This window comes from Lagenorhynchus albirostris, chromosome 9 (assembly GCF_949774975.1).
Source record: "Lagenorhynchus albirostris chromosome 9, mLagAlb1.1, whole genome shotgun sequence".
Lineage (NCBI taxonomy): Eukaryota > Metazoa > Chordata > Mammalia > Artiodactyla > Delphinidae > Lagenorhynchus > Lagenorhynchus albirostris.
The window spans coordinates 42185652-42204804 of NC_083103.1; the positions used below are offsets into that span (position 1 = coordinate 42185652).

Below are 19153 nucleotides of genomic sequence, written 5' to 3' on the forward strand. Positions count from 1 at the left end.
ATCTAGTCCTTAAATTACTGATTTCTCTTTTGGACACTACTATCACTGTAAGGTCGGCCTCATTCCTGGTTTGTTAAGCATGCTTACCTTCATCTCTTCCTATTCCAATCCAACTTCCACGATGCTTATTTTTTTTTGTTTTTTTGGGGTGTTTTTTGGCTGTGCCCCGCGGCATGTGGCATCTTAGTTCCCCAACCAGCGATCGAACCCACACCCCCTGCACTGGAAGCGCGGAGTCATCACCATTGGACCGCCAAGGAAGTTCCCAGCATCCACGATGCTTATTAACACACCACTTTGGACACCTGCTCAGCATCCTACAATGCACAAGGTCTTCCAATTTTCATCCAGTCTCAACTGTTCAACATCATTTCTTAGAACTCTTAGCAATCTCCCATCACAGCTCTGTGGTTCCTTTCTACAAAGAGGCTGCCAAGGTAGATGGCCTGCTTTTTGTGTCCTGAATACACCACTCACACGCCCATTCCAGCGTGTGCCTGTCTCTTCTAGAAGGAACACCCAACATTCATCATAAAACCCAGCTAAGGCCAAGTTCAAACCGTCCTCCCTTGCTTGCTTCAGCCCATGCACTCTCCGTTTTTTCTTTTATCATAAAGAAAACAGGCTTCGCAAAGATTGTAAGACCTTTGCGTTCAAGGACTGTCTTATACTGTCCTTGGATGGTCTCGAGCAAAGCACAGGGTATGCCGGGACTGATCAGCACCAGATTATCAGTGCACACTGCACCCACACCTTCCTGAAGTATCTTCAAACAGCCACATCCGTCATTCCTGAAGGGCTGGAACAGAACTGTGCTGTTCTGTTATCCCACTGGGATAAGAGCCCCACTGTGGCCAATTAGAAAACAAGGCCAGCCTCCAATTCTCCTGAGAGAATCAATCCAGTGGCAGCAGGGATCCTATGATTATGTTCCATTAAGTTTGTATGCCTGAGGACCTGGTTACCACCCTCTCCATTGCCCAAATTCAAATGGACTTATAATTACTGCTTCCCTCTCAATGACTGTTCTTAAAGACTTAATTAACAATTTTTGAACACTCGCTACATGTCAGTTCTAGGAACTTTCCTGAGTTCTTTCACAATCCTAGGGCAATTTCAGGGAGATAGATATTGCCTCCCTTTTATGGCTGAAGTCAACAGAGTCCAATAAGTTAAATGAATCTCCTAAGCAGAGGCCTAGGACTCAACCCCGATAAACTGCTTCAGAGCTTCTTCTCTTTCATATGGAACAGGAGTTCCGCCCAAGGGAGCTTCTATTACTAGCTGATTTGCTTGGTCTCTATTACTAACCCTAGGCAACTTTTTGACTGGAAGAAGCTAATGTTTTGTTAAGGCCCAGATCAAGGCAGTTCACAGCTCTGCTCCTGCAGTCCTGTAATGTTAGTGTTCATCTACCCACTGGGAAGCTCCTTGGGTCATATACAAAGTAATGAGAAAGTTGAGCCTCCCAGAGTTCCATTTAGCTCTGGCCTGTTTGGGTTTAGCTTCCTTATTTAAAGGCAGGATTTCTCAGTCTCGACACTACTGACATTTTGGACTGAAAAATTCTTCCTTAGGGGTCAGGGCTTGGGAGGGCTGTCCTGTGACTGTAGAATGTTTAGCAAGCAGCATCCCTGGTCTCTATCCACTGGATGTTTAGCAACAACCTCCCACTCAGTTGTGACAACCGAAAATGTCTCCAGACATCAACAAAACATCCCTTGGGGGGCAAAGTGCCCTGGGGTTGAGAACACTGGTTTAAGGGAACAACTAGGTGTTACTTGCCTGTGGATTTCCATGATTTCCTCAGCAATCATTCGACCTATTTTTCCTGCCCCAGCCCTGGTTCCCCCTGGAATCCCTGGAACAGTGGGGTGGGTCCTCTTTGGGCCACCTACAACAGAGGAATCTGAGAGTGGGAAAGGGGAAGAAAGCAGAGGGAGAAATGCTATTATGTGTTAAATTAAATCCACTTCATCCCATGATCCACTTGAAGTTCAAGCTTAGGGTTGTGCCCTGAGGGACATGAGAGCCACAGCTTGTCAGGAAAAGGCATTCCGGCAGGGAAAAGCTCAGGTTTCCTTCCAGGATCAGAGATGTTGATATTAAAGCTTCTAATTCCTCATGCACTCAACATATGCTGGCCGAAAGCCACTGGGCTGCACACCAGAGTCACAGAGATAAGTCGGCATCCCTGCCCTCAAGGAGCTCACAGTCTAATGGGGAGACACACAAGATAAACAATGGCTAGAACAAACTGCGATAAGTTTTACAGGTCAGCAAGAAGCACCCAACTCATGCAGGGCCAGGTGCAACCTCCTGGAAGAAATGAACTCTGAGCTCAGTCTTGAGAGAGGAGCATAAAGTAGGTTGGCAGAGAGGTAAGGAGGGGAAAGCACTCCAGGCACAGCAACCAGTGTATGCAAGAGCACTGAGGCAGGACACAACTTGGGAGACTACGCCAAGAAACTCATTACAAATGAGGATGGAGGAGTGACAGATGAAACTGAGAGGCAGGTACCAGTCAGACCGTGAAGGGCCTTGGATGCCACACTAACAGATTTGAACAGTATCCACAGGGGACAAGGGGCACTGAAGTGCTTGACACAGAAAAACACAAGTTCACCGTGTGGAGAATGAACCGCAGTGGAGGACGTGGGCGCAGAGGAGGGCAGGGCGACTAGAGTTGGGCAGTTATCTGTAGGAAGCCAAGCAACAGATGGGGAGGGTGAGGTAGCAATAGTGGGGTTGGAGAGGTTTAAAGAGAAGGGACAGGAGTGTGTGTTTTGATATAATGGGAGAGGTAGGCGTCACGGTTTCTGGCTTAACCGACCAGACTGTGGGTGAGGGTGTGTGCAGAGAACCCATCTGGATGTGCGGAGTTATAGGTGCCTGTGGGACTCCAGGTGGCTTCGCCCAGGAGGCCGCCGGAAAGGCAGATCTGGAGCTCAGGAATGAAACCGGATGTAGGATTCATCGATGCAGAGGCAGGGGCTGAAGCCATGCAAGAAGAGGCCTGAGGAAGCAGGAGTCAGGTGCGGAGCGCAGCGGCCAAGGCCGAGCCGGGGGAGGGCCCCGCCGGGTACAGCACACCCCGGTGCTGACAGACACCCTCCTCCCACCACGGGATCCCGGCAGCCATCCCCGAGAGCACTTCACATCGCAGCCGCTGGGAAGCCAGGGGGAGGAGAGCACAGGCAGCAGGAGCTGCCCTGTCAAGGCTTCCGGGGTCCAGGCAGCCTCAGCAAAGGTACAAACAAGTTCCCGGCATTCCAGGCTCAACAGAGAAAGTAAGATGACAGCGTCCTCAGTGATCATCCCCGCGAGGCCTCCCTTGTTCCACAGAAGATGGTGGCCGGGGACCCCAAATACCGGGGGCTCAGGGATGGGGGCCACGAGCAGCTTCTCAGGGGCAAGCCCAGACGTCCCGGCGGCACATAGTTACCTTCTCCAGAGGGCAGCGTGCTGTCCATGCTGCGGGGGGATGCTGTGGGCTGAGGGAAGCTTGGGTCCCCGCCTTCCAGGACGTTGGCTCTGTGAACATCCCAGCAACAAGGAAACGTGAGTCAGGCCTGCTCAGAACTGTGCACCTTTCACCTTGGCCAAGGTGTACGGTGTCCACTCTGGACCTGGACAGGCCACGAAATGAAGTGTCTGAGCGGCTCACAGGTCTCCTCACTGTCTGAGGACACGATGGACAGCACCCCGGCCTCTGGCCTCCCTGGTGCAGGTGGGGCGCAGTCCAGCGGAGGTGGCAACTGAAGCAGCCCACTGCCGGCCCCAGCCCCTCGATCGGCTCCGCCTACAGGTGGGGGGTTTGGACCTCATGGGGAAGGAGATATGGGGAGCAGGCCAAAGAGGAGGGCCTTCCCTTCCCTGCTCACCCAGCAGGTGGCAGCCTTTGAGGGGGCATTCCAGGGGCTCAGGCCGCCAGCCTGGGGGCGCAGATCCTCGCCCCTCCTCAGCCAAAGCCAGTATGGGCTGGTGAGCCTCTCAAGGATTACCAAGCCTTCCCTCCATAGTGATACCAGTGGATGCCAGGCCTGCGGAACGCAAAGGCTTTACCGGGTAGGAAACGCTGCTGTCTCCGGCAGCAATTCCACCAGCCGGGGCCTCAGAGGTATGAGTACTGAAGCTCATCCCTCGTTAACCACCTTTTGGCTTCCGCCAGTCCCAAGGCTTCACAGGATATCAGCAAGACGGCAGTAAAGGATGCAATACTGGCTGTCACCTGTACCCCCTTTCCCAGGTAAGGGGCCCAAGGCATTTCCCTGTGAAGCAAGGGAGCTTCTGATATACGAAAAACACTTACAAAACAACGGTGTTGGTGGAGACAATGTATTCTACTTCCTTGGTCCAAGGGTTCATGAAACTGAACCACCGACTCCGTAGTGTGATGAAAGAACCATCTTTGATTTTAAACTTATAGCAATTAGTTGTAATCTTTTCTCTTGTCTGTAAAACTGAAAATACAAAGAGACCATGAACATCATTGTTTCCTCAGACAAATGCATTAAACTAACCAAATCCTAAGTGCGCTCGGGCTCCGAGGCCGTCCCTCCTTAATGAGCCATGGGAGCTGGCGCTTCAGAGAACAGGCTGTTTCTGAGGGTCTGACTCTGAGCCTTCCAACCTGCCACTGTTCTTCAGAGTGTATGAAATGAAGGCTCTGGGAATAACTGACTGCATTCTAGACATCTAACTGGAATCAGCTATGAAGTAAACACCACACAACGAGAAGGCACTGTCCAAAGGGCCCATGTTATTTCCCCATCACAAAGCCTGAAGGCAGTACAGCATTTTTAGGACATTTGGATTCAGAGAGGTCACTCACCTATGGAAACCTCATTCTTTCATGTAACAAACATGTAATGAGCATCTTTCATGTGCCAGGCACTGGAGGTAAAAGAGGAGACAGGATGTGACTCCTGCCCTCAGGAGAGGCAGAGGAGATCAGTCTTGAGGGATGAATACAAGTCTGCCAAGGGGAGAGAGGGAAGAACCCAGCACTGCCCGAGGAGTGGCGGGGCCTGGTAGGGCAGGGAATGGAGAGGTGGTCAGGGTGGCTGGAGCACAGGCCTCTGCAGGCGGAGATGGGGGCAGGGGTAAAGCTGGGGAGGTGGGTCAGGGCCAGAAGGTGGAGGGCCTTTTGAATGCCTGTCAAGGGTGATTGGGCTTGAGTCTAAAGGCAGGAGGTTTTAAGCATGGATGTGACATTACCAGGCTCGATCTATCAGAGCATAGATGGGATAGTGACGGAAGATGGACTGCGGACAGAAGCGAGTGGGGAGGCCTGTTAGGAGTCCGTCACAATTATCAGGTGGGTACAAGGGCTGAACCAGGGTCTTGGCAGTGGAGGTGGCAGAAAGGGGCCTCTTTGGAAATGCATGTCTGAGGTGAATGAACAGTTCTGATGGAGGAAAAAGTAAAGGAGGGAGTCGATGTTGGTTTCCATCTCAGGAGGCTACACATTTGGCCATGCCATTAATCAAGAGGGAAATGTAGGAGGCGATGCAGGGTTTTGCAGAAAAGAATTGGATCCGTTTGGGCCATATGAAACCTTTGTAGGGTCCAGATAAATCCTCTGAACAAGAGATGCCTTCCGGAAATTGCCCTGGCCCAAGTATAGAAATCTGCTAGGCAGTGGGGTAGGGGGTTATCCGTAAGGGGCTAGATGGGGCTGGGCGAAGCAGAAGCCTCCTCTCCTCACAGATGTCTTGGCCTGAAGACTCCTGGGCTGGTTGACTCCCACGTCACAGAGGCAGATTTCTCTGTGAGGTTACGTGGACTAGTCTAGAAGCAGGGGGGGCACTTTAAACTTAAGACCTGTTGTACAACCCAGCTTACCTTGCCTATGACATTCTGCGAGATGTCCTATGTCATCTTGGTGAAAATATTCATAACATGAGGTGCCTAGAAGTTCTTGTGGTAAATATGCCAAAATAGCTGTTGCCCTAAAAGGGAATTTTTTTAAAAAAAAGAAAAAGCCATTCAGACGATTAACAGCATCTCTGCACCAGCTGAATCCCGCTACAGCCAGTGAAAACAAGGTCAAAGCCGGGTGGGTTCAGAGGGCTTACTACATGGGTTTTGTTTTTTTCTCATGAAACTGACCTTAATCAGGGCTATAAAAACAGAGGGAGGGCTTCCCTGGTGGCGCAGTGGTTGAGAGTCCGCCTGCCGATGCAGGGGACGCGGGTTCGTGCCCCGGTCTGGGAAGATCCCACATGCCGCGGAGCGGCTGGGCCCGTGAGCCATGGCCGTTGAGCCTGCGCGTCCGGAGCCTGTGCTCCGCAACGGGAGAGGCCACAACAGTGAGAGGCCCCACGTACCGCAAAAAAAAAAAAAAAAAAAAAACAGAGGGAAAGAAAGCAAAGAATCCTTTCAAAGGGGCTGTTAGCACAAGATATCAAATTTTAGGACGTTTAAAAGTAGTAACTGTATTAGATAAAAATGTGGTCGAACTCTAAACTCCAGGGCAAAGCTTCTCCAATTTACCGGCTGCTTTTTAGCAGGATGACCAAACACCAGACGCTCCAGCAGCGGGGCCCACAAGGACCTTGAGAGGTGGCCGCCTCCTTTTCCAGTATTTAGTGACTATTATCTAATAGCCAGAAAAATTACTACCCTGTGAATACTCTTAAGGAGGCAGCAGAGAACAGTGGAAATTTGGGGACATCTGGGTTCTTAGCCCAGGTCTACTGCCGATGGGTTGTGAATTCTGGAGAAGGCCAGGCTTCAGGCTGAGTCTCAGTTCAACCACCATAAAAAATGAGACTGGACTAGATCAGTGTTGTCCAGAAGAACTTTCTGAGAAGACAGAAATGTTCTACCTATGTGGGAATAGAATCTGAAAAAGAGTGGACATATGTATATGTATAACTGATTCACTTTGCTGTACTGTAGAAACTAACACAACATTGTAAGTCAACTATACTCCAATAAAAATTAATTAAAAAAAAAAGAAATGTTCTGCATGGATACCATTAGACACATGTGTCTGCTAAGTACTTGAAATGTAGCTAGTGAGCCTGAGGAATTGAATTTTTAATTTAATTTAAATTGATTAAATTAAAATTAAATTGCCATATGGGGTTACTATAGCAGATGACTGACTGTATTGACAGCTCAGGACTAATCTTTTCCGAGTCCCACATGCCAGAATTTCAGTCACAGTAATTAATGGTCCTGGAACCTTCCATGGATTCAGATAGCATACTATGCCTACTATTTCTCTTTTAGCCATGGACATCAAACCACCCCACTTCATTGTCTCTACATGCCAAAGAATGACATGGAGAAAAATCTCTGTATTTATGATGATAACCCACTGGGTCTCATTGTTCATCAGATACACCCATCATTTCCTTCTCTCTATCCCTAAGAAAGACAGCCGATGGCCCAGTCTTCTCTGCTTTACTCATTGTTCTACCATCATTGTTCAAGCGTAATGTGCAGACTCTTACCTCTGGTCTACAAAAACAAACTTCCCATCTATTGCATGCCGAGAGACATATTCCATAGATTTCACCCTGATTTCCCCGTTCGCCGGTTGTGGAACCATGTGAGAGTGCAGTCGTCCGATGGCGACAAGGCAGCTGAGATTACACCCCTCGTTGTCTGGTTCGTTGTCTTCGTCTAGCCCCATTTTTGTGGGCGGCCAACTTTTCAAATAGCCTGTGCTGTGGATTGTGCAGAAGCTTTTTCGATCTGCTAGAAAGCAAAGTCCATGGTCAATGTCAGTGTGGCTTTGGGGCCTGGGGGCACAGGCAGCCTAGTCGGGGGATGTAGGTAGGGAATCAAAATATAAAAACCAAAGCCTTACTGTTCAGAAGTTAGCATCTAGTGAGAGAGAAGACAGAAAAAACAGGTATCATCCAGTGTCATATACGCCTTGTAGAGCTGGTTACAGCAAAAGGGCATCACATGCACCAAGGAAGCAGGAGCTAAATCTCCCTGGGGAGAAGCAGGCCGCCCCGAAGAACTAGGAAGGAGGTGGATCAAGAAGGATGAGCACTGGGTAAGGGACCAGAATCTGTAAAGGTCTGAGAACATACAAAGGCACAGAGAGGCATCCTGTACAGGAGACAGCAAAAAGCTCCGTGTGGTCGAAGGGAAAAGGGAGGCGCTGGGGGTGGAGTTGGAAGGGCAGGCTGGGAGCATATCGTCGGAGCCTTGGATTATTTGCTCACAAATGTGTTAACCTTTTCCAGGTAGGAAATGGAGAGCTTCTGAAGGTGTTTAAGTGGGGAAACAGCAAAATCACATCGTGATTTGGATGTTCTAGGAGCAGAGTGTTGGGTGAACTGGAAGACATGCACGAGATGCTGAGGACTGTACCATGGCAGTGCCGTGAAGATGAGGCAGGGCAGGACACAGGAGAAATTTCTGAGCTTGAACTGCTGGGATTTGGTATGAGTATCAAAATATTTGGTATGAAAAAAGAAAATAAAGATGACTCCAACTTTTTCAGATTGAGTGGTTAGCTGGTATTATACAATTTATTGACTCAGGGCAGAGAATACAGAGTAAGTTTCAGAGGAGGGGGAGAAAAGATTTCAATTTGGGACACATTAAGTGTGGAGCACCTGTGGATTCCAACAGTAACACATCCTTATGGAATAGTTTACCAAGCATCAGGTCTGTGCTAGTTACTGGGAAACAGTGGAAAACAAATCAGACCTGCCTTTGTGGAATTCACAGTCTAATGGGGGAGAGATATTTTAAACAAATAACTACATAACTGCAACTGTAAGCAAGTGTTAGAAAGAAACCCTACAGCGTGCTACAAGCAGACATAAGGCAGCCTGAGGGAGGGAGGGAGTGACAGACATTGAGGTCCACTCTAAAGGACGAGCTCGAGTGAGCCAGGGAGGGGAGCTGGTGGCGAGAGAGGGGCATTCCCGTCAGAGGTGACAGAACATATGGAGACTTTGGGTAGAAAGGGTTTGGAGGCATCAAAAGGAGGTCAGCAAGTCTCAAACGTATGGAGTAGTGTCAGGGGCGGGGGTTTGCAAAGTCACATGAAGGATTTTAAACTTTTCTTCAAGAGCAGCGGGAACCACTGATGGGTTTAAAACAGGGGGCTGATACGAAGATTTGCTTTTTTTCTTCTTCTATTTTTTGGCCACGCCGCGTGGCATGCGGAGTTCCCCAACTAGGGATCGAACCTGCACCCCCTGCAATGGAAGCGTGGCGTCTTAACCACTGGACAGCCAGAGAAGTCCCAAGATTTGCTTTTAGAAAGGTCACTCTGGCCACGTGAGGGGCTGGAAAGCGTGAGGAGCCTGCTTCACCAGGCCTGTGAGATCCAGGGTAGCCTCCATCTAGCGATAGTAACAGTAAACATGGAGGTGGGTAAACATACTTCAGATAACTTCTGCAGGGGCAATTCATGGCAGCAAGACATTATAACTGACTAGATCAGGAGGGAGGGAAAGGGGGTGAGGGTGCCCCCCAGGCTTCTAGCACGCACAGCTAGATGGACAGTAGTGCCATTTACCTTTGAGGGGAAGCTCAGGTGGTTACTTCTACATATATCACGTTTGAGATGCCCTTGAGATGTCCAAGCAGGTAGATTAAATAAGCAGTTAATTTACAAATCTGGAGTTCAAAAGAGAAGTGCAGGCTAGACATATGAACTTGGAAGTTAGTGGCATATAAATGTCATTGAAAGCTAAGGGGCAGATGACATTACCTATGGATGAGTATATATATACTCTTAAGAGAAGAAGGCTGGGGACAGAAGAGGAGGAAGCAACAAAAGGAACCCGGAAGAAAGCCCGGAGTGGGAGAGGACAGGAAGAAAAACACTTCACAATGGAAGAAAAATGAGAAGTGTCCACTGCACTTAGCCACCTGCAGGCACTGGTGAACTTAGAATAATTCTGGTGGGCTCGTGGGTGCTGGGGAGGCAGGGGGCTGTGACTTAGAGAGTATTCTTTCCCAACCACAGGAAAACAAACAGGACTTAAACAGAGGGAGCCGTCCCACAAACCTGTGTCATCGTGACACCATCAGGGCCTTCCAGCTCCCCCCCACTGCTCCCCAACCGCCCCCACTGAAGGGGGGCTAGTGAGGTCCTGGCTGCAATCCTGGGACCCGCTGCTCTGAGCCCACCCCCTGCTGAGCGCTCCACCTGTGATAGGATTTAAAGAATTGTTAAGTGGTTACCTTTTTTCTTTGAGCAGGTGGAGGGGAAATCCTTGTCTTCAACCTTTACGGAAGGCCTGTTACACTTCATCCTACAGAAGAAAGAACGCCGTGCTCCAGAACATAATCGAGATGGCCCAGGGGTTATATCTGTTTTAACTGGAAGTCCAGCTGCAAATCAATACACAAAATGTGATAAACTGAGGGTAGTGTTGTCTGTCAGGAGGGGGAGCGTGCCCTTGAAGAAAGTCTTTTCTTTCCTGCCTTGCTGTTCTGTAACAATGACGTGACAATAACCCCTCTCCTCAGTCTAGGCCTTAACAGATGCTGTATGGACAGGGGCGCTGTCAACCCGGAATGCTTACAGATCACAAAGAATGCAGCGACTGATGAACGGACTAGGTGCTCCAGGGAATAAAGAAATACACACAGGGTTCCTGCCCAGCAGGAGTGGAGGGCTGAGAAGGGGAGATGGAAGTTCACCAGGAAAAGACTAATGATAACACAACGTGACGTATGAGTGATCAGTGCCAAGTAAATGGCAGAGACAATCGGTGTTTCCCAGAGGCAGAAGCAGGTGGGCTGGGACTTGGAGGATGGGCAAGACCTGGATACTGGAATGGAAAGGAGGCAGCAGGACGCCTTAAGTTCTCAACCCTGGCTGGATGCCAGAACCGCCGGATGCTTCATCAACCTGCAGATTCTGGGACCCCATTCTAGATCTGTGCTTCCCAGTGTGGTAGCCACTAGCTACGACGCAGCTACTGAGAAGTCGAAATTGGAGGTGTGCTGTACGTGTGAATGAAAATAGGATTTCAAAGACTTAGTACCAGAAAAAATGTAAAAGACCTCATTTTGGATTTAGTGTTAAATAAAATACAGTATTAAAGATAATTCTGCGTTTATTTTCACTTTTTTAAACGTAGCTACCAGAAAATTTTAAATCATATAAATTTCAAATATAAACTGGCTCATATCTGTGGTCTGAATTATGGTTCCGGACCACCTGAATTAGAGTCTCTGGAGAAAAAGCATGACTGTGGTCCTGATAGAAACATGGGCTACTTGTCGGTGCAGCAGCCGGGGCTGCAGATCACGTCTGGGGGGAACAAGCGCCCACTGCCCACCGCGGGAGCAGCCATCACGGGAATGGCTACTGCCGGGGGCTCCTCCTGGGTCTCCCTGCTCTCACCTACCTCCCGCACTGCTGCCTCAGTGATCCTCCCCGAATGCCAATCCGAGCCCGCCCCGCCTGGTTCACAGCCCTTCACTGTGTCCCCACAGATGAAAAGGTCTTCGTGGTCCAGCCCTCTCCCTCCCCTGCATGTTCTGTTCCAGCAGCACCGCAGCCCACAGCACCGCACGTCTGCACCCGTCCACAAATCATTTCCTCTGCTCCTTTCCTCCCTTCATCATTTGGCAAACACTAATTCATCTTTTCAAACCCACCTGGAGCTGTCACCTGCTCCGTGATGCCTGTACCCACGCCCACGTGAGAATTAATCATCGTTCCCTATGCCTGGCACTACATCTATGGCTGCACCCGTTATGAATGGCGCCGTCTCCTTTTCTCCCTGACTACATGGTAAGAGCTTTAGCGGCAAGGACCAAACAGCATTCATCTTTCTCTTCTGAGGTCACTAAAAAAATTGCAGGACCATACTATAAAGGGCAACAGGTACCAGGGACTGCATTGTACTTACAGGAAGAAGAGGAGTGCCTTAGTGAAAAGGATGATTTAAAGGAGATTCCTCTGGTGGTTATTTCCTTCCAGAGATTACAATGGAGAGCTTGGAAGCAAGAAACTAGTTAGGCTATGATGGCACTGGGCCAAGGTGAATATACCACGTTGTGCTTACTCTGTGCTGGAAACTATGTACTCCGTTATTAGCATATTAAATCCTCACAACTTGATGAAATAGGTAACATTTTGCAGATAAGGAAGCTGAGGCACAGAGAGGTTAAGTAACTTGCTCAAGGTCACACAGCTAGTAAATGGTGGAGCCATGATGCGAGCCCTGCATTTGACTCAGAGTCCGTGCTCTTAACTGCTGGAATGCACAGCACCCCCATGGGGCTGAAGGAGAAGAGAGCTTCTGCGGCCTCACACAGGAGGCAGGGAGCGGGTGCAGGAGCAGGAAGCTGGGGGAGAACGTGAGTGGTGGCCTGCTGCAAGAAGGAAGCAGGGAGGCGGGCGGAAGGGCGGGGCAGGGCATCTAATGAAGAACCACTTTGGTCAAAGAAGCGTCATATTTACACTTGAAGTTTTCTTACTTTCATCTTATGAGGCTGCATGAGTGCAACTCAGATAAATAGAGGTGATTTTTTCAGGGGGAACAAATCAAACTGATGTGAACCCTTTTAATGCAGGAACATACAACTTGGAATTTCTAGATTCTGAAAAAAAAATGACTAAAAATCAGAAAGAATCAAATGAAAGTAGCTGTTTTTCCTCTCACGAGTTTGGACATTGAATTTTTTTCTTCTTTATGTAAAACAAAAGAGAAACAAACACAAAGTAACATAAACAATCCCACTGAGCCAAAGACAGCACCTGGGACCCAGATAAAGGGCAGAGAGGTAGGAACCCAGAGGCTGAGGTCCGCACACACTGCTCAGCCCGGCGCTCAGCCGTCTGGGCAGGCAGCTGAGGAAGCAGCGGTGGATCCCAAACTCACTTTTTGCATCTATGAGCCGCTCCCGGGGTGCAGTGTCAGAGGAGGAGAGCTGCTCCTTGACTTTGGCGATATCTTTAGGATGCAGGTAGTCAAATAAACTCTGACCAATCAGATCATTCTGTGGGAATGTATCATCAAAAAGGACAAGTCAACGGCACGTGGAACATACATTAACCAACAAGGGCTTGGCCTTTACTCTGCATTTTTAAGCACGAGAATTTCAAATATTTCATGTGTTAACATGTACACACGTCCAGTCGCTTTGCCTAGATATAGACACAATGAATGAGGCACTGGGAGTGTGGTTTTGATAAGACACGAAGGCAAAAGGGCTCAACCACATACATAAATAGTTCATGCTCCTCTACGGCAAAAGTCTTTCAGTATGTATTCCTTTTCATTTATTTCTGAGGCCCACAGATTCCCTTCTAAGTCCTCAGAGGGAGGAATGTAGGGCGTGGGCTCTGACTCTAGCTCCATTAAACCTCTGTTCTTAAACAAGTTGTGTCATACTATTCGCCTCACTAGCCTAATTGTTAGCACAGATAAAAATAACTTCTTCCATAGCTTTGCTCTAAGACTAAAAAGAGCAAAACACCTTGGAAACACTAAATTTACATTAATTCTAATGTATATAAATGTTATTTTGATTCTGCAATTCTTCTGCTTTACTAAGTTTCCATGCAAATACCAGCATGAATGAATGAAAAAAACGAGTAAAAACTCTAGGGACAAAATAGGTGAAAAGCTCTGTTCTAGAAGCATTTATAAATGGTTATCTTATATGATCCTACAAACGGTCATAGATTGTATGGATTATTACAATCATGTTTTAGAGGACGCTGAGGTTCAATAGAGCTAATAAGTGACATATCACTGTTAACACAGTATGGGTGGATTCCCATTTTTCTTATTCCCTGGTATTGTATGGTCTGCCTACCTGTCTTCCTTGTCAGACAGCCCCTTGCCCCCCTACCCCTACACTGTGGGCTATTTATCTTGCAGCAGTGAGAAAGTTACAATGCTGGTAAGGTCGAACTTCCCAGTGGTGGAAGCACATTAAAGGAAGTTTTCTAAGTTTATATTCATTTCTGTGTACAGAATCTTCTGGAAGAAGGATGGGGTGGGGGAATATATAAGCACTTCACATGTCACTTGTCCACCATAATTATTCTGAGAAGTGGGGTGACCTTTTTGGCTGCTGTGAGGCTGCCCAGAACCAGCAGCAGGAGCAGTACCTGGCTGTAGTTGAGGATCTTGAAGACAGACTCTGACACAAAGAGGATCTTCCCTCGGTCACATCCTACGACAAACAAAAATCCATCTGCTGCCTAATCAGGAGAAATGGATAATCAATTTATCACACTTTAGGAAACATGATTTATAGTCACTCTGATAGCAAATAAGGATTGTTTTCTAAGTATCCAAAGCACAGGACTGCAGTCATTGACAGTTTCACAGGTATCCTGAGAACAGGATGTTCAGAACAAATGCCTTCCGAGAATGGTAAGATTCTCTCCAAGGCGGATATACACACATGTATTATCTAATGATTACAGGGGACAGTGCCATTAGAGTAAGTTCTGTTTCAAAGCAGAACTCAGCTTAAGAATTTTCCTTTGATTGCATCAAGGTCCAGAGAAATACATTTCATTGCTCTAAGTATAACAATGCTGTAATATCATAGAATCTGAGAGCGGAAGGAAACTTTAGGATCAGAACCCCCTGGTCCAATATCGCAGCCTCCATCTGTCCTCAACTCGAACACCTCCATTTCCAGGGAGCTCTCGGGAACAGTGGTTCTCAACATTTGAAGTGGGGTTTGCTTTCGGTTTTTTATGCTGATGGTCTGGAATGGGGCTAGATCACTGGTATGATTATTACCCCCTCCCCATCCCACCCTTACCCCCACCCCAAAGTGATTCTAACGTACACAGGCTCGAGAAGTACTGCTCTCAAGTATTATCGCTTGACCCAGGGCTGGGCTGTTTGTATCCTAAATTATACAAAAAAAAGAAAAGCAAAAATTTCCCCTGACTTTCTTTTCACCTCTTCTTCACTTTAAATACAGGTAAAAATCCAAAGGGCCAGTAAAGATAGGTGTGGAGACAGGACAGTATTTGTTGGATAGATTGAAGCAGGTAAACACCAAAGCTACGGTACCTGAGAGCTTAGGATGTTTTGTGCATGTGTGACTGAATCCTATCCACGACTTTCCAGGCGGGCAACTACTCAACTCCTGTTGGGGCCTTCCCGGTGCCAGGGAGGTGCTCCGTTCTCTACCATGCACTTGCTCTACATTCAGCTACCACGGGCTAAATCACAGTGCGTCATTATCTTGCGTTATTTGCTGGGCCGCAGCCTCTCCTTTGGAAGAATCTAGAGAACGCTTTTCCACAAAAGGGCCTTCGGGATGCAGTTTAATTCAAAGAACTAGGAAATGAATTCATGTGCCAGAAGGTAACAGAATGGTACATGCACTTGTGCTGGGATAAAAGAAGTGAGTAAAAGGGGAACAGATTCACTATTGCTGTGAGAGGGCTTGGCAGGCTGTCCTGCCAGAAGGAAGCTGGGGATGATCCTTTCCTAAGTTAGGTCTCTGAGCTGGCCCAGGGGCAAGGGATGACGGTGAGGGGGAAGCGACTTCCCAAGCACCATCTGCTGGAAGCCTCATTCTGTCAAAAAAGAGAGTATTAATAACTTCCTCACTTGCCTTGCTGACAATCTTATATCTAACAAGAGAAGAGAGTATTTTGAGGCTTTTCATTAATGAAGCGATGTGGCACAGAAGATGCCTGGGAAGAAGGTGCTCGTGACATCCTGGAAAAAATGCTGGGCAGAGTCAGGCCCAAACTGGTGACACGAGTGCAGTGGATTTGAACACATGCAGGGGAGGGAGAGGAGGGTCCAGAGGCTGGTGAACACGGTCGGCACAGGGGAGGCACAAAACATTCCGACACTGCTTTACTCGGGCAGATAAACACCAGCAGGTGAAGAAGCTGGGGCTGAGGGGACAGCCAGAGGGCAGAGGGGTGAGACACGAGCACCACGGGGCCAGGAAGACCAGGGCAGGCTCGCCCTCAGGGAGGACGGTGTTAAGTTAATGAATGACACGGAGCCGAAGCAGCCGCCACGTTTTCAAAACTCGGGACATACAGGATTCAGACACTATAAACTGATCAGGTTCACTGCTCCTTGACATACCGGTTATTAAAGATATTTTGAAAGCACTTAGTAAAGAATGCTATTAGTCAGATTTGCACTGGTAAGGAAAAGTGGAAGTCCAGTTCCTGCTGCCAAACTGTTCAAACATCATCTGAGTGGACCCTGCCATCTGTTGAAGCAAATTCCCAAGAACTGGGCACCTGGAAGCGGCAAGGAATCAGACAGTACTTCACAGCCACTGCGATGGGCCAGAGATGTGAGAAAAGTTCCATCAGGGAAGACAAGTCACCACTGACGTTGTCTGAGAGAGAAGAGCAGAAAAGGCAAGCCCAAGATAAAGTATTTAGCTTGGATAGCATTAAAACTCTTATTCCAGACCTTGATAAGTGTGGGCATCTAATAGGAAATCACTCAGAAAAGCAGCAACAAGACAATTATTAAGCACTTGTCATCACAAAAAGAGCTGGTTTTTATACATATACACACACATATATTTTTTTCTTTAAAAACACCAAATTTGGACTTCCCTCGTGGTGCAGTGGTCGAGAATCTGCCAATGCAGGGGACACGGGTTCGAGCCCTGGTCTGGGAAGATCCCACATGCCGCGGAGCAACTAGGCCTGTGCGCCACAACTACCGAGCCTGCACTCTAGAGCCCGTGAGCCACAGCTGCTGAGCCCATGTACCACAACTGCTAAAGCTCCTGTGCCTAGAGCCAACGTTCCACAACAAGAGAAGCCACCACAATGAGAAGCCCGCACACCACAACGAAGAGTAGCCCCCGCTCGCCGCAACTAGAGAAAGCCCACGCCCAGCAACGAAGACCCAACACAATCAAAAAAATAAAATAAAATTTTAAAAAGTACCAAATTATCAGTATGGCAATTAGGACCAGCTACATAATCTGTAGGGCCCAGTACAAAATGAAAATGTAGGGACCCTTGTTCTCAAATACAATTTTCAAGATGGCGACAGCAGAGCATTAAACCAAGTGCCAGGCCCTGTGTGACTGCATAGGTTGCATGCCCGGGAGGCCAGCCCTGGTGGTCTCTCTGGAGATGCTGCAGGTATAGTTTACATCTTAACTCCAGCAAGTCCTCCCTGAGAACAAGGACATCTTTATGAAAAGGATGGAGAGGTGAGGGCAGAGTTGGGTCTTCCGAGCATGCCTTGAGAGGTAACCAAATGACCATCGCCAACTTCCTGAGAAGCCTTGGTCCCACCCTATAGCGTTTATCAGTGATTGGATGTTTGTAGGACAGGGCCATGCATAACCAGTAAGTACTAAAGTGTTTGCTCAATTAGCTAGTGAATGAAAATGGAAGACAGAAGACACACCTATCCAAGCTTCAACTCACATGAAGCTCTGAAGGGTCGCTAATGATAAGCTGGAATATGGGACTATCCAATAAATAGATACTTATTGGATGGACAAAAGTTCAAAAAAACTGCACCTACGCATGATGTAAAAAACCTGGCCTAACAATAATTCACGTACAAGAGAGCCGGGGAGGGCCACTATTACAGCTACCCCGGATGGGGCTTCTACTGCAAGGGAGGCTACCAGGCCATCCAACCCCAGGCCAATCAGGCCACAGCTGGAGCTCCATACTGGGTTGTGGCAGCCACTCCTGGAGGGAAATCTAGCAGACAGATGCGGTTCTGTAATGTGTGGCAACCGCTGCTCCCGACCCCCTTCTCTCCTGCCTGCATCTACGATACTTGTTCTGCAACATGCCTTGCAGCTATGGGGGACCAGGTGACATCTTCTGGATAAGCTGAAGTCCACTACTGTGCTTCCAGGAAGGTGCACCCTTTCTTGGTACAAAAGACGGCTGGCCTGGAGCCTCCCCTGCCCTTTTTCTGGCTGATCCGCTACCGAGAGCTGGCACAGGCCGTCTCACTCCAATGAGGCAACAAGCTACATGCTAGCTCAGCAGGGTTGTGTGAGAGGACACAAAGAGCCTGGTTCCTGCTGACCTCACTGAACCTCTATACGAGCCCCTCACAGCCTACCCCAGGACTGGCTATGCTGGAGAAACAAAGCCCTGTTTATTCAACACGTCTTCTGTTCCTTGCATTTAATACAGCACGTCACGAGGGGATGGATAGAGACTATTGGAACGAGCAGGCAGGCCAGGCTTACAGAGGGCCTGAAGCCGGGGTGAGCTGAAAATGGGTAGCGAAGATGCAAAAATGCAGCTGGACTAGCCTCTGTGCCGGGGCTTTGCAAACTTCTGCTCAGAGAAGTGAGGTCAGCCCTGGCTGCGGCGAGATGGGGCGGGTATCCTTGCCTTAAGTTAGGCTTCTCTGTTTCTCTCTTCACAGTTTGCAAGAGAACACGTTTCTGAATTTGGTGTCTCTCCCTTCAATTTCCAAGTGAATTGCGCTCTGCCCAGAGCAGACCTGACTCAGCACAGAAGCCGGGTTCCCGCAGTGCCACCTCAGCTGCCTCTCTGCAGAGCCTGGCAGGAGAAAGTGAGCACTGCAGTCACGCAGGTGAAAGCATCACCTCCTCCACTTACTTTCCTCCTCAGGCCATGGTGTCTTTGGAAGCTTGTTGTTTTGATGGAATTTTGGTATAAAGATTTAGGTGGCTGTTTTTGTGCTAGTGGTTAAGTGATGAGAGAAATTCTCAGCTGCTCTCAGTTTCAGTCCCTTTCTAAAACCTTCCTATTCAGGAAGGGGATTCTTCATTACCTCCTATTCTAACAAAATCTGCTCTTCTTATTTAAAGTCCCAGTAGCATAGACCTTCAATTTTTGCTTGAGCAAGGGTAGAAGAGGAGGGTCTCAGGGAAGAGATGTGAAGCCTGTTCAAACAGTAAGAACAAGGTGGAGACCCCAAAAGAGGAAGTGAGCCTAAGCAGGTTCAGTGTTGAGACATCAAATTCCCACACGCTGGTGCTTAACTCTGAAATTTGTAAAAATAAATGTTGTGTAAAACAATCCCATAATTGCAACATACCCTGAGAATAAGGTGTTTCAATTCATCATCTGAGAGAAAAGTCGGTTTGTAGTTTGCTTCTGTGTATGGATTGGTGGCACCTTACAGGGGAAAAAAGAGAAAGCGTTGGAACACTGTATTTTCAGATGTCTCATTCCATTCGACTGCCTCAAACCTTCCAGATGCGGCCAGTCCTTACCACCTGGGATCGA

General features: G+C 48.2%; 1 protein-coding gene across 2 annotated transcripts in view; it reads right to left on the reverse strand.

Moving 5' to 3' along the window:
- The window catches only part of BMAL1 (basic helix-loop-helix ARNT like 1), a 77939-nt gene that overhangs the window by 6769 nt on the left and 52017 nt on the right, over positions 1 to 19153 (reverse strand). The window contains exons 9-17 of one of the 2 annotated variants that reach the window (XM_060159629.1): positions 18963 to 19042; positions 14069 to 14161; positions 12831 to 12948; positions 10174 to 10323; positions 7467 to 7713; positions 5848 to 5954; positions 4313 to 4463; positions 3446 to 3534; positions 1786 to 1909 (exon numbers count right to left, since the gene is read on the reverse strand). In XM_060159629.1, the coding sequence (XP_060015612.1) occupies positions 1786 to 1909; positions 3446 to 3534; positions 4313 to 4463; positions 5848 to 5954; positions 7467 to 7713; positions 10174 to 10323; positions 12831 to 12948; positions 14069 to 14161; positions 18963 to 19042 (1159 nt within the window). The remainder of the gene's footprint in view (positions 1 to 1785; positions 1910 to 3445; positions 3535 to 4312; positions 4464 to 5847; positions 5955 to 7466; positions 7714 to 10173; positions 10324 to 12830; positions 12949 to 14068; positions 14162 to 18962; positions 19043 to 19153) is intronic. The other variant, XM_060159630.1, reaches the window with a different exon arrangement.